General features: G+C 45.3%; 1 protein-coding gene across 3 annotated transcripts; it reads right to left on the bottom strand.

The window, feature by feature from the left end:
* Positions 1-443: 443 nt before the first annotated feature.
* Positions 444-13,271, bottom strand: LOC149281139 (cyclin-dependent kinase 2-associated protein 1). 3 transcript variants are annotated; one of them, XM_089499638.1, is made up of 4 exons: positions 12,702-13,271; positions 5,578-5,684; positions 3,079-3,205; positions 444-1,654 (listed from the first exon to the last, which is right to left on the bottom strand). In XM_089499638.1, the coding sequence occupies exons 1-4, from the start codon at positions 12,784-12,786 to the stop codon at positions 1,587-1,589; spliced, it is 387 nt and encodes a 128-aa protein (XP_089355764.1). In that variant the 5' UTR covers positions 12,787-13,271; the 3' UTR covers positions 444-1,586. The 3 variants fall into 3 exon arrangements, with proteins under 3 accessions (XP_089355764.1, XP_089355766.1, XP_089355765.1); XM_089499640.1 differs by lacking the exon at positions 12,702-13,271 and adding an exon at positions 11,502-11,596; XM_089499639.1 differs by lacking the exon at positions 12,702-13,271 and adding an exon at positions 6,944-6,976.
* Between the last annotated feature and the right edge of the window lie 1,093 nt (positions 13,272-14,364).

Raw genomic sequence — 14,364 nt, 5'->3', positions numbered from 1 at the left:
ACTTCCCCAGAAGGCTAGCCCCCCCTTCCCAAATGACACAAATGTTCTCTGGATTCCCATGGTTCCTCTCCCCCCCCCCCCCCCCCCAGTATAGAAGGCTGAAATGCTTCTCCTAAAGCTTAGTTCCCAAATGCTGCTGGTACATGTCCCTTCCAATAATTCCTATTCTCTAGTGCATTTTAGCAGCAGACAAGCTAGAAAGAAGATGCAGTAAGACTGGTGGCAATACTGGGAAAGCTCAGGCTACTTTTACAGTCCAAGTTTTGGAGATGGAAAAATTTCCAATTGGGGGTGTGCAGCTCATCTCCCATAATTCCTAGTCAGCAGTTCTTAATCTTATTGTTTAATATTCTGCATCACCAAATTCCTATCCAGGACTTCTTTTGAGATCTTGCAGTGCTTTCAGATGAATGGCTTGCTCTCCTTAACAGTACAAATTGTTACTGAAAATAAGCTTTATTACATCAAGTAATAAATACATACAAAGATGCAAAGTTACCATTTAAATCTAGGAGTGGGGTATAGAGTTCTTTGGGGCCCTGTGCCAGGTTTGAATAGGCTGCTTTTGTAGAACTCGTGCTGCTTTAGTGGACTCTGAAACACATAATAGTCATGCAAAAGGAAATCAGAGGAGGCATAATTTCTGAATGGAATTTATGCCCTGTGCATCAAATTCCAGGAATTAGAAAAGGTTGTTAGCGAAGGAAAACAACTGGTGGTCTCTGTGTTCAACATTTTGTTTAAAAAAAATCCTAAGAATTATTTAATTATAAGGCAAAGCAGAAAAAGAAAAAAAAAAGGTGGATGCAGGAATTCAAGTAATCTTCAAACATTTGGACTTCCCTTTGGGCTTTGGGGCTAAAATATTGAGAAGACCACTGATCTTGAGAGGAAGATAGCCCTGGAAAGCTTCTGAAGAGGCCTCCAAATTCCCAGGAATACAGTCCGAAAAACCACTGGATTGTGGAAACATTGCCAGTTGAAAGAAGAAAACATGAGAAAGCAGAGCTTGGAAATTTTATTTTTTAGACTACAGCCCCCAGACTCTTCCAATAAGCATGACCATGGATTGGAGGATTCTGGGAGTTGTGTTCCAAGAAGTAATAGTTCCAAGGTCAGAAAAAGAGAACTGAGAATTCAGGGTGGGCACGACATGCAGGGGTTTTTCTTTTTCAGTCTTCAAATTGAATGCAGGGAGTGTTCCGATTTAAATGAAATGTTGCAAACTTTCCCTGTTCTTCACTGTCCAGGATCCAAAAATAAAAAAGGTACAAATGATTTCCATTTGCTCAAGGGCCTTTGGAACTGTCTCAAACAGAGGTCCACTGTGATTGTAACAGGACATTGGGATAGATTTGTTCAAAAGGGAAGGGGGAGATCCCAAATTTCTACCAGGTACCCAAAATCTACTGGATGCATACCAAGTAGCTCTTTGGATCCCTGGCCACATTCTTAAAAAATGGGGAAGTGGAATAGAGCAGTCCAGTTGAGAAGTTTGTCTGAAAGTTTTTGTAATCTCCAAAGGAACTGGTGTCTCTTTCTTTTTTTGAAACAAAGAGATGGAAAATCTTGCAGCTGGGAAAGGGCTAGGATCTTGCATTCCGCTCAGTTTCTGCCAAACACTCTCTGACTAATCCTCTTGCGTGAATGATGCCTGCAAAATAAATAAAAAACATTACCTCCTCAAATGTTCTTCCAAAGCAACCACACACATATTATCTTTTGACAGAAGACCAAAGGGGGGCCTTGACAAGACATAACAAATAAACGTGAAGTTCTCCTCTACAACCTTCATGTAAAGGTTCGACTCCTGCTCATTTTCAGAAGAACTTCCTTGTTGAGGTGTACTTTGTTTGTTAATTTTTAATTTGACTTCCCACTTTCTGAAACTTTCAGTGACTCAACGTTTGAATAAAGGAAGAGTACAATCTTCAGACATTCCCCAACCAGCACCAAAATGTCACAGGAATGGGTTTTTAGCAAAACTTTTAATTAATTGGGGAATATCTATAAACAAAAAACATTTAAGGGTAGAAAATTTCGTTTGAGAGACACATTCAGTTTGACACTAAGAAAGGCCATGCTGGATCAGCCCAAAGGACTAACAAGTTGACCCCACAGTAGCCAACTAGATGCCTCTGGAAAGTCCACAAGTACAGTATATCCTCTGTCTCACATTTCCTAGCAACTCTATGTATACTGGAGGAGAATATATATATGCAGGTGAGTATCCCTTATCCAAAATACTTGGGACCAGAAGTGTTTGGGATTTCAGGATTTTTTGGATTTTGGAGTATTTGCTTATAATGAGATGTGACCCAACTCTAAACACAAATGTAACATTTCATATACAGACACACAAAGCCTGAAGGTAATTTTAAATACTAATTTAAAATAATTTTGTGCGTGAAACAAAGTTTCTATACACTGAACCATCAGAAAGCAAAGGTGTCGTACCTCAGCCACCTGAGAGGACAATTTTGAAGTTTTTCAGAATTCTGGATAAGGGATACTCAACCTGAATATAGCCACCTTAGATGATGGGTGCATTTAATCCCCTTTTAAAGTCATCTGAGTTGCCAACCATCATTATCTTATTGCAATGAATTAGGGTGTTTTTTTTTAAAAAAACATTTTTAAACATATTGTTAAAACCTAGACAATATGTGAAAAAATATTTCCTGTTATCCGTCCTCAATCTCCCACCCCTCAGCTTTCATAGATGAACCTGGGCTCTAGTATAAGAGGGGGAGCAAGACTGCTCCTTAGTCACTTTCCCCACCCCATACATAATTTCACAAATCTCTCTCATGCCTCCTGTCACTTGTCTTTTTTATTAAACTAAACAGTCCTGAAAGTTGTAAAATATACTGTCACCAGTGAGGAACAAAAATCTGGAGATCTACAAAAGATTTTTGATACACTCCAACACAAACTCTTGTCAATAACCCTTTGTCAGTCAGTTGGTGTATTTTCAAAGTTTTTCTTCACAATCCTATGGACAATACACTTTGTTCAATTGTTTAAAATAATATAGATAGATATTTTTCATCCCACCTGAAACACAAGCACTTTTACCTCGTTTTAGCCTTTCCATGGCACTTTTACTTCCAGCATAAGTAGGCCTAATTTCTTTTCCTAGTTCTTCTATGATAGCCAAAAGTTCTGCATACTTGCTCTGTGGTACTTGACTACTACCAGTGCCCTGTTTCCAGAAGGAAAGAAAAAGATCAAAATTAGACCAGAACAACACACAAAAACAAAGAAACGACAATCTCTAATCAATTTTTTAAATCAAAGATAGATAAACTCTAAATAAAAATAGATAGGATTGTGTTAAGTCCCACTCTATTCATTGAGAGTTACCCTCAGTTAAGTCTATAGAGCACTTTCTGGAACTTGAACTGCTAGATTATTGGATTAAGGTAATCCAAAAAGTACCTTTTCAAAACTCTAGGTCTATCTTTCTCTCTCCAGTATATAATAACAGCATACAATAATATGATTAAGTTGTTCTGCCTATGCTTCCCTCCCTTTCTGTTGTCTCTTTTCTGTCTTTATCAAACAACTATCCTCTCTCCACCCCTTTTATTGGAGAGGGATGGAACAAACATACTCAGAACAGATAAGGAGAAAGCAGATGCAGACCACTCACAGACTAAACAACTGGTTAGCATTCCAAAGTCTAATTTGTTACCAAAATTAACCCAAAGGCATTGCAGACCTATTATTGTTAAATCGTGGGTGACCAGGTTCAGAGCAAACTAGTTAGGAAAGGAACTTAATCCATTGAACTTGTAGTCCTGTACCCACTCACCCAGAGGTCAGTCTGACTGAACACAATTACACTTAACATCTGAATAGGCGTTTAAGTTTACACCGATAAATCCTGCATCTGCTCCAAAAACACTATCTACTTACATGAAACAACTGTCCAAAACCTTAAGCCATTTCGTATTACTACTTATATCTGGATGGCGTAATATGGTGCAACCTGAAAAACTGGCATGCAATCTGCATTTATTGTGGGGGCGAGGGAATGATAGCTTTATAGAAATGAGGTTATCTCTTTATCGTTTTTGTTAACGAAAAATGATCCCCACACTGCTCCCTACTCAGGATATCACCTTTTAGGAAAATCTATTCTGAAAGCCGTATTTTGTGTTCTACTCTATGTGGTTTTCTTTTGCAGAATCCAAGTTTATCTGCATCATCCAATGCCTCTTCCTCAAAACTATGACTTAGTTTTGTACTCTTACAAGTATACACTTTAATTAACATAGCTGCTTATATTCATTTTTATTGTTTGTTCTTTAGAGTATGCTTTCTTTAAAGGCAATAAAAACTGGCTGAGAGCTTCCATCGTTGGATGTCAATTACAATGGCAGAGCTCCGTCGTCGTTATGTCTGACAACGCCACCGCCACACACCTCCAACCTTCCTTTTCAGCCTGGCACTGCCACAACCAAAGGATTTCTGAGGGGTAGCAGATCAGAGTGCTGGGAAATGCCACCTGCAGTGCTCCCCCAGTCATTAGATGCACTGGGATAGGCAGTTGCAGCAGGCCCCCCAATGGCTCTCTCCCAGATGCCTGTTCTTGGTGTGTCCTATGACTGGGAAAGTGCTACAGTTGTCATCTCCCAGGGCCCCAGAAATCCTTCAACTGGGGCGCTGCCAGGCTGAAGTGGGTTTTTGAGTCACATTCTATTGTTAGTGTCCATAAATGTGAAAACTCAGCAGTTGAATTACAGTCTTGTAACAACTGAACAGGATACCATCCGCTGGTCTTAATATGATTAACTGTGTCCTCTGGAGGCGTGATTAACCATTTCATCACATTTTTAGCCCTCCAATTGTTTTATGGGTGTGGTGGGGGCTTTGCTTTTTTTAAAAAAACAGACATGACTATCAAGTGACTTCCCAGCTTGTAAAAAGGACGCCTATGTGGCAAACCTATTAACTGCAGCCCCTAGAGAACATGATGAGCCATTCTGGATTATTTGCTCCCTCCTCCCAAAACTGGAGATCCTGGCAGGGGCAGGTGTGGCATGAACTGGATGAACGTAAGCTCAGCTTGTCTTCCATAATTAATAAGATGAGGTTTGCCTGATGTAGCTTTGCTTGCTTATAACATATTGTGTGGTATTGTTATGGATAATGGGACATGTAGTCACAAAGTAATTAGTAGGGCTGCTGCTCGCATTCCTTTGGTGGTTAAGGAGCAGATGGGAAAAAGGGAGGAAAAACTGTGCCTGGACAGTGATGGTCAGTTCCATGAGAATGGATGGTACTAGCAGGGAGGAGGAGTGACCATGGGGGAAAAGAGGAAGTAATCTGTTAGCATTTATGGATGAATGGGGTGACAGCATGCTCACAATTTGAATTGATATACTTTAACTATGCTGTATTAATGCTGGACTCTCATTCCCGACAACACAGAACTATTCTTTCTGAATAAAGCTTTTCTGTTTTTGTTATTGAAAGCCTGGATTATTGAACTGAAGCGTTCCCGTACATGACAACAAAACCTACACAGCAGTCCGAAAAGTAATGCCAAAACCAGACAAGAGGTTTTACCTGCACTCCTTGTGTGTAGCCTAGAGACGGAGGTCCGTAGTCATTTATAAGCTGTCTGTATTGCCCGGAACCTGCCATGCTCGTGGAAGGAGAGTGAACACTCCCAGCTTTGGAGAAATGAAGAACAAGAGTGATTAATTTCTCCAAGACAGATACATCAATACCTGTTAATATAAGTTTTGGAGCAAAATCAACATTTCTCTTCCTCATCCCATTAACAACCATTAGTAACAGCGGTAATAATGCAGAGAGGAAAATTACATGAGGAGCTTTGCCATCTGCTTTGATGAGTAGAAGCATACCACGAATGAGGGGAAAAGGCATTTTATAATGAAGTGGCATTTATTAGGCTGATTCCAGAAAAAAAAAAAACCCGATAAGGTTACATTGGGTATGCATGCAAAGCTTTTTCCTAAGTGCTCAAAGAATGGCTACATTTTTAATTTCCTTCCTTTCATTTCCTTCCTCCAGGTGGGCTTAGCTTGGACTTTCTGGCACGACCCCTGAAAGCAGACAGATATTATTATCTGCATAATACAGATATGCAGGCTGAAAGACAACAGCCCATCTAAAATCTCTACAAGGATATGCCAACAAAAGAGCTTGGATACTCCAGGAAAGTGACTATGCTTAGAGCATAGGAGAAGACATCTGTCAAAAGTGCTCATTGTGTTCTTTCCCAATACAGGAGGATTGTCAGGGAAAGATTCTTTGTACTTTTGAAATGTTTCAGAGTAGCTATTTTTGACATATCATCCAAGTTCTCAGGACAAACCCTTCCCTCTCCCTTTAGGACAGAAGGTGAGTGCCCAATGCTAGTCATGTCGCCCATCTGTTGAGCAGAAGAGGGTGTACTGTACACCGATTCTTACACAGCTACAGTATGTACAGATTAATTCTTATGAAGACAGGAGACAGCTTTATACCAAACCAGACCATCCAGCTCACGACTGTCAAGACTTGATTAGCAATGGCCCTTTGGGGCTTCAAGCAACAGTCCTGCCCAGCTTTTCAAGGAAATGCTGCTGGTGATGGCACCTGGGACCTTTGACCAGCAAAGCATGTACTCTAGCACTGAGCTACAGGCCTTCCCCAGAGTTTGCCAAGCAAAGCTCAAGATGCAGGTTTGTGTGCGGACAAGGCAGCAAGGAAACACCAAGCTGGGGCAGCAAACATAAAGCTGTAGAGCATGATCTCCACATCAATGAAATGCCATCCCCATGCACTTTCTCCCAGGGAGGGGTCCTCTGCAGCACCCCCAAGCTTTCACTAGAGGCCGCTACTGAGTTTCAAGGCAGCTTCTCCCACCCACCCACCCCTCGCCACCCCCAGCACCCAGCCAGGAGAGAATTTTGCCTGTATTTACCTGCTCCTTTGCTGTCTGCCTCAAAAATGTAGTAAGACATTGCAGCAACCACCCAAGCACCTTATCAGCACCGCTGCAGCAGGCCCCGAGAACAAAAGGAAGGGTTTGGACTTGGCTGCCGAGCCAGCCAACATCCCCCCCCCCCCCCGTTGCACAATGCAGATGGCTATGTTCGCAATTGTGCCAGCTAAGCCCAGCTGGAGGGTGAGGGTGGGTGGAAGGAAATTAAAAATGTAGCCAATCTTCCTTCGATATGGCAAGAGCGCTGAAAGGAAGGGCCTTCACTCAAAGGCCATCTAGTCCAGCCCGACAACTCAAAGAAAGGCTGAACTATCCAGAAACCTCTCCTGATCCAAGCTGGGGGAGGAAGACAGGGAGGAAAAGGAGGAGCAGAGGGGCTGAAGGTGGTCTGTGGAAGGCAGTCAGACCTTTCAGTCAAAGGATTTGCTTTCTGTCAGTAGAAGGGCCATGGCTCAGGAGTAGAGCACATGCTTAGACATGCAAACGGTCCCAGTCATCCTCAGGGCCAGTGAAAGAGAAGACATCTCCCTGAGACCCTGTGAAAGTCACATGCAGTTATAGTAGACCAGGAAGAGCATCACCAGGCTCATGGGCAGCCCCAGGTCCTTGCAACCCTCAAAGCCCACCCCATTTTAAAAGACTGATTGATTGACTAACTGACTGACTGACACAACCTAGCAACTGTGACTCCAGAAGCCTATACTGGGGGCAAGTCTCCTCTAAAACAAGATTTGCAACTCCCTCCCAGATTTTTTTTAAATCCAAAAGTGACATCAGTCATTTCCCATTTCACCAAGAGGGTCTGGTGCAATCCAAGGGGTAGGAAATGGCCCCAGAACTTCCTAAGCCACCAACCACTGGAATAGTCTTGGGCTTGATGGAACAAAGACTTGACTCAGCATAAGGCAATTCCATGATTTCCTTATTGTTGGGCAAGTCAACTTGTCACCCATGAGATGCTGCAGACCACAGCTCCCAGCAGCCCAACAGCACTGGGAAGACCGTAGGTTGTCCATCATAATTTTTCAAAGGCATCCTTGACCAAAGGAACAGGAAAGCTACCCTTGGAATTATGCCACTGTGGGTCATACTATGCCATCTCCCCAATGTTAATTTGGTTTGTTCCCAGTTGTTCAGCAAAGGGCTCTCAGATGCACCCTCCATTTTTGTGCTTTGCCCTCAGGGCAGGGGGTATTCGGATGGTCTTTTGTCCGTCCCAAGAATCTTAAAGCTGGTTGTACCTTAGACAATGCATCCTGTGGTGTGTCCAATCCACCACCACATGGTAGCTGGAAAGCAAACGACTCTTTATCAAGGATGTCATGGTCTGTGAACCACCAAACAAACACCACCAGGTACTCCAGCTAATCCAGTCTAGTGGAATTGTGAGTTTAGGATGGGATACATTCAGGAAAGCCCACAGCCATATGGGCCCCTCATCCCACCTAGTAACCCATATTCTGAAAGTCATACCTGTCTAAGGATCAAGGCCTTTATAGTGGTTGCCCTTTCATTCCAGGCATCTCCCCAGGTTAGTCTAGTTCTACTGAAAACCCAAGGAAGACAGCAGAAAACATTTTGAACCCAGCCAGCCTTTTAGACAGAGAAAAGACAGCCTTTCAGACCCATGAGGAAAGACAATGATGCTAGGCAAGGTAGAGGGAAGTAGAAAGAGAGGGAGAACACATACTAGATGGCTAAACTCAATTGGGGAGGTGAATTTGTGGGACCTGAGCAGAGCAGTGGAGGACACGGGGTCTTGGAGATGTCTCATTCACAGAGTCGCCATGAGTTGGGGTTGACTCAAGGGCAATTCACAACAACAGGACAGATAAGGCAGCTCTTACTTGTCTGGCATATTACAGATGTGTTGGAATACAACTCCCATCATCCACAGCTAAGCATGGCAAGAGAGTGATGGGAATTGTAGGACAACATACCTGGGAGACACTAGGTTGGGGGAATATTGGGGAATGGGTTTGCCATCTGTACTTCTTTTTCGTTTCATCTTTTAGCGGAGTTCCTTCAGCTGTAACATTTACAAAACAGGAAGAAATTCAAGAAGGAAAGCAATCAGACCACCTCCCTGCAAGTTTTCCCAGGTGAAAAGGGCAGGCAGAAGATGCCTTTCTTTCCTGCCTTCTAGCAAATCTTTTTTTCAAAGCTAAGGTGGGGGGGAAAAAAGGGGGGGGGGGGAGGAATCCAGCTTCATGTTTGAAAACAACGTCAGTTACCAATTTGAATTTGGAGTATGTGTGAGTGTGTAGAGCATTTAATCTGAATGCATGAGAGAAAGCAACCCTGGCTGACCAAACTGAGCTTCTGAAAAGAGGAGGGGGGGCGAGAGGGGAGGGACAGAGCATTTGCAGTCATATCACTGTGAATCCGATATATTCAATTGCCAGGGCTCCTTTGTCTAACTATCTTGGCCTTAAGCCAGGGTACTGGCATTAGTGCAAGCAAGAAGAAGGACTGGTACACAAAGCAGACAGAGAAACCATTTTGGAAACTGATGAGCGCTCTCTCTGCCCAGCCACCCCTTTCCACCTAAAGAGTTTCCATACAAAAAGGATGGGGAACAAGGCGCAGCACCATTTCAACTGGGACAATCTGAGCCTCCCAAGGCATTGCTGCAAAAGGACCTTCTGGAAACAAACATACATGTAGAGATAGATGTGCACAGAAATATGCTCAGGTATTGTTAAACAGCGTGACAGATTTGGAGCGTGACTGATCCAATTGCCTCAGTCATCTCTCTGAGGTGGCAGATGGCTCGCTCGCTCCAAGTGCGTCCAAAATGTCGCAATTACTTTTACATCCAAAACCTAGGACAAAAAGAACCACTGAAGGAGGAGGAAGGGGGGGTGGAATCAGCATTCCAACACAAGGTCCGGAACTGGGGCTGCGGAAGAAAGATAGGCTTCCATTGAAACCCAAGTCCTGTTGCTTCTGTCCCTTACTCTCTCCAACCAGAGGATTTTTCTTTCTTTCTTTCTTTCTTTCTCTGACTGAGCTTTTTATTTCCAATAAAAGACAGGAGGCTTTCTCATCTTGAGATCTTTGGAATTTTTTAAAGTCAAGGCAAAAATCAAGTATCTCGATAAAAATGCAAATCTGAGGCAAAGTCAAGCATAACCACCCCCACAATAAAAGTAACTTTACTCACAAGTCAATCCCTTAGAAGACCTTAGGGCATGATCTGTTGGTAAGGCCTCCTCTACAAGCCTCGCACTTGGATCCTACAGACTTTGAAAAAGTTGCTTTTTGGACTACAAATCCCAGAACCCCACCACCACCAGTAGAGAGAATGGCACTGCCAGTTTTGGGATTCTAGGAGTCATCATCCAAAATAGTAGCTCCTCCAAACTGTGCAGGGTTCAAGTGGGTTTGCATCTCTCCCATTCATGATTTATAGGGCTAGGAGTCCTTGAGCAACCCCTGCTCATACTCAGTGGGGCTTGTACAGGAAAAAAGACCTGGTAGTCCATTGGGCCCTGCAGTAAGATACAGAATGTTGTACTCAGGTTTCACAGCCTCCATCAATCGAAATGATCTTGTTTAGGGCAGAGCTAGGAAAACAGTGACCTTCCAGATGTTGCCGGATTCAAAATCCCATCAGCCCCAGACAGCATAGCCAATGGCCACAGAGGACAAGCGTGGCCATCTGACAACAACTAGAGGACCACAAGCCACTAAATCTCAGCTTTAATCCAAGCCATTGCGACACTGAATAATTAATTCATTTAACCAGTGGCCTGTAACTTAGACTCTAAGGCCTGTTACAGACAGCCAAAATAAAGCTGCTTTGAGTCACAGTGGAGGTATGGTGTTTCAATGATGCATGAGTCCTAAGAGTCCAGAAGTCGCACCAAAGCCACGCTCCAGCCCTAAGGACTGGAGCGTGGCTTTGGTGTGGCTTCTGGACTCTTAGAACGCATGCATCATTGAAACAGCATAGCTCCACTGTGACTCAAAGCAGCTTTATTTTGGCTGTCTGTAACAGGCCTAAGTCAGACATGGCTAAACCTTTGCCTGCAAGGGCTGTGTTCAGGAGTGGTGCTGGAAATAGTCTGGGGTGTGTGTGTGTGTGTATATATATATATATTGGGGGGAGGTTGCCAACTGTAGCAGTGCTGAAGCTAGACAGGAACAATAGTAGGGGAGTCCTGCACTTTTTTCTCTCTCTGCTGCCTCTTTCTTGCCTTCCAACCCAACAGGGTCCTAGGAAAGGGACAAAGGCCTGACTAAACTGATCACTTGCACAGGACTTATGAAAGTGGTGAGGCTGAGGTTGCTGTTCTGCACCTTCAAAAGTCATTTCCAACATGGCAACCCTGAGGCAAATCTATTCCTAGTCCAACAGTTGACCCAATACACCACATTGGCTCTCTAGGGCAGCTGAAGACTGTATAGACATTTTCTCTGGCATGAAAACATAAGAAAAGGAGCAGAGGCAAGTGAATCACAGGCATCATTTCCATGCGTTAGACTGCTGTTAAAGGCACAGGAGCAGGGCTAGTAAAAGAAAAATGGCAACCTGACAGCAGCAACTGGCCCTTTCTTTCAAAATGAATTCCCTGGAACAGTTTTGTCCCTCCTTAACTTTGACCACAGGAATTAACACATTCTCAGTTGTTGCAACTCTTTAGTAAGAGGGAAAGTCAATGCTAAAGGGAACTTGGGTTGAAGCTGTTGAAGAGAAAGAAAGGAAGAGCAAAATGAAAGAGGCAACAGAAATAGAAAAGGAGGTGCAAGAAATACAGAGAATGAAAAGAAAAATCAAGCCAGAATGTGAAACATTGGAAAGACAAGCAGAACTACAAGACATAAATTAAAGAGAAGGGAAGACCGAAATCATCTCTGTTTTACAGATCAATTAATTTATAAAGAGAACGCTATCCAAAACTTGTCTTTCCTCCCCTCAACAATTCGGAAGAGAGCTTGGGAAAGTTACTTTTTGGATGACTACTCCCAGAACTCTAGAAACTGTAGTCCAAACATGTAACTTTCCTGAGTTCTAGTTAGAAAGCTCTGACTGTACATTTTAGCTGTACTGCATTCATATAAAGTCCAGTTTGGTGGCTGAAATGCTGCTGAATATGGGAATGGCTCCACTGCCAAGTCGTTGCATTTCACAGAGGCCTAACTGGAAGGGAACCCTAAGGGCATGGAGTCCAGCCCTTGCCAGTGCAAGAGTCCACGGTTAAAACAGGCCTGACATATGGCCAAAGCACCTCGGTTTCTAGAGTGACACTGTTTGTGGCCATGTTCCAGAAGAGTTGATGCCGGAGGTTTCGCCAGCATCTGTGGCTGCTGTTTTCAGAGATGATCTAAACCAGGGCCAAGCTTTTTCCAGCCAGCCTCCCGATGCAACCCGAGGCTCCCCTGATGCTGCTGCCCAGCTGGGGCTAGTCAGGGGCAGAGGCCAGGGCACCACCAGACAGCAGCCCCTTCGTCCCAAGGAGCACTTGCAAAGGGACTTGGGAGGAGACTGCGCCTGAAACCCTCCCGGAGGGGCTCTTGGGGGCCGCCCTTGACTTGGGCCCGGTTTATGGCGACCTGGGGATAAAACCTCTCCAAGACTCAACTCTTACTGCGACCCCAACCCAGAAACACCCCAACTCCACCTCGAAGCCCAGCCCAGCCTTAACCCCAACCCTCCCTCCGAGCCCGACCGGCTCTGGCCCAAACTTCGCGCTCCCTTCCCTCCCTCCCTCCCTCCGACTAGGCCTCCTACCTTGGCTGAGGGGCGCGTTCAAGTTGGGCTTGTAAGACATGCCCCCGCCGCCCCCGCCCCCGCCGCCGAGGAGAAGCAGCGACATGGGCGGAGGACGCAGGCAGGCAGGCAGGCGGCCAAAGGCCCCGGAATCCCAGCACCAGGAGGAGGAGGAGGAGGGCGCCGCTCGGGGGTTGTTTAGGGCGCCAGGCGAGGAGGAGGAGCCCCGGCGCCCTCCGCCGCAAATATGGCCGCGTCAGAGCGAGAGAGGAGGGCGCGCGCGAGAGGCATGGCTCCCTCCCTGGCCCCGACCCACCTCAGCAGCAGGGAGGAAGCGGGCCAAGGGGCACTTCCGCCCCCGAGGCAACTCGGCCCTTCCCGCCCAACTCCCTCAGCCGCCTCCCTCCTCTCTAGGCCTCTCTTGCTTTCTCTTCCTGGAGTCCAACAACCAAGTTTCTTGGGGAGGGAAAAAGTGGTCCTCCCCCTCAGTCGAGTAGCGCCACCACGACCCTCTCACGGCGCTGCTCTTCCGCCCCGTTGCATCCTGGGGCTTGTAGTTCAGCGCGGCCTCAGCGCTCTCTTAATTGCCCCCGGCGTGGAAGAGCAGCGCTTTTCCTTTCAGCGGAATGGATGCTAGCGCTGCTCGGAGGACGCTTTGACTGCCTCCGGTTGCATTCTGGGATTTGCAGTTTAAAGAAGAGGTCTTAGACTCCTCAGCCGGAGCGCTCTTAGGCGTCACTGAACTACAAGCCCCAAAATGCAACAGGAGGCAGCCCGAGCAGTCAAAGGGGAATAGCAGCGCTATTAAGAGGGCAGTGGGAGAAGAAGGTGGAGTGTTGCTCGGGCTGCCACCGGTTGCATCCTGGGATTTGCAGTTTAAAGAGGAGCATTTAGATTTCTGAGCCAGAGAGCTCTTAGGCCTCGCTAAACTACAAAGCCCACAGCACTATAAGAGGGCAATGAGGCAATCTCCTTCAGTGTCACCCTGCCTCAGCCATTGGCCTCCTTCCATACCACACCATTTGTTCCTGTTGTTGGGTGCCTTTGTGTTCTTTCTCAACTTCTAGAGATCCTAAGGCCAGCCCTTCACAGGGTTTTCATGTCAATTTTCTTCAGAGGGGGGTCTGCCATGGCCACCCTCTGAGGCTGAGAGAGTGTGACTTGCCCAAGGTGCAGCCAGGGGGTTGACACATCCAAGCCCAGATTCGAACCCTGGTCTGCAGAGTCCTAGTCCAGCACTCAAACCACCGTGACACACTGGCTCAACATACAGAAGCCTTAGCTTTGTTAACTCAGAAATCATAATTCCCATCTATCACTGAATGCAATGGGAATAGTTGTGACAGGAACTAGCAAGATTAAACAGTAGAATGCAAAGTAATAGCCGTGTGAGTCTGTAGAATCAATCTGTAGAGAGATCTTGTAGCACCTTTTGAGATGCACTGAAAGGCAGAAATTGGTTTCAGTGAGTCTCAAAGGCACTATAAGATCCCTCTGCATAGCAAAATTCAAACTATACCTTTCAATTACAGTATCATATGCACAGAGACTCAATGCATTTACATGTACATCCAGTTGGCCCTCCATAGCCATGGGGTCCTTAACACACAAATTCAACTTTCCACAGCTAGAAAACACTGGGCTTGCTGTAGTCAGAGTTTCACAAGCCACTGAAGATTGCCAC

Source organism: Sceloporus occidentalis, unplaced genomic scaffold (assembly GCF_023333645.1).
Source record: "Sceloporus occidentalis isolate IW3139 unplaced genomic scaffold, rSceOcc1.0.p SCAF_138, whole genome shotgun sequence".
NCBI lineage: Eukaryota > Metazoa > Chordata > Lepidosauria > Squamata > Phrynosomatidae > Sceloporus > Sceloporus occidentalis.
The sequence above is the reverse complement of the archived record's forward strand: the minus strand, read 5'-3'. Positions and strand labels throughout refer to the sequence as shown.

Coding starts and splice junctions, on each gene's coding strand:
- LOC149281139 (XM_089499638.1), bottom strand. CDS start 12,786: ATGTCGCTGCTTCTCCTCGGCGGCGGGGGCGGGGGCGGCGGGGGCATG. Junction 5,685..12,701: donor GAACGCGCCCCTCAGCCAAG/GTAGGAGGCCTA, acceptor ATTTCTCCAAAG/CTGGGAGTGTTCACTCTCCT. Junction 1,655..3,078: donor CATGGAAAGGCTAAAACGAG/GTAAAAGTGCTT, acceptor TTTATTTTGCAG/GCATCATTCACGCAAGAGGA.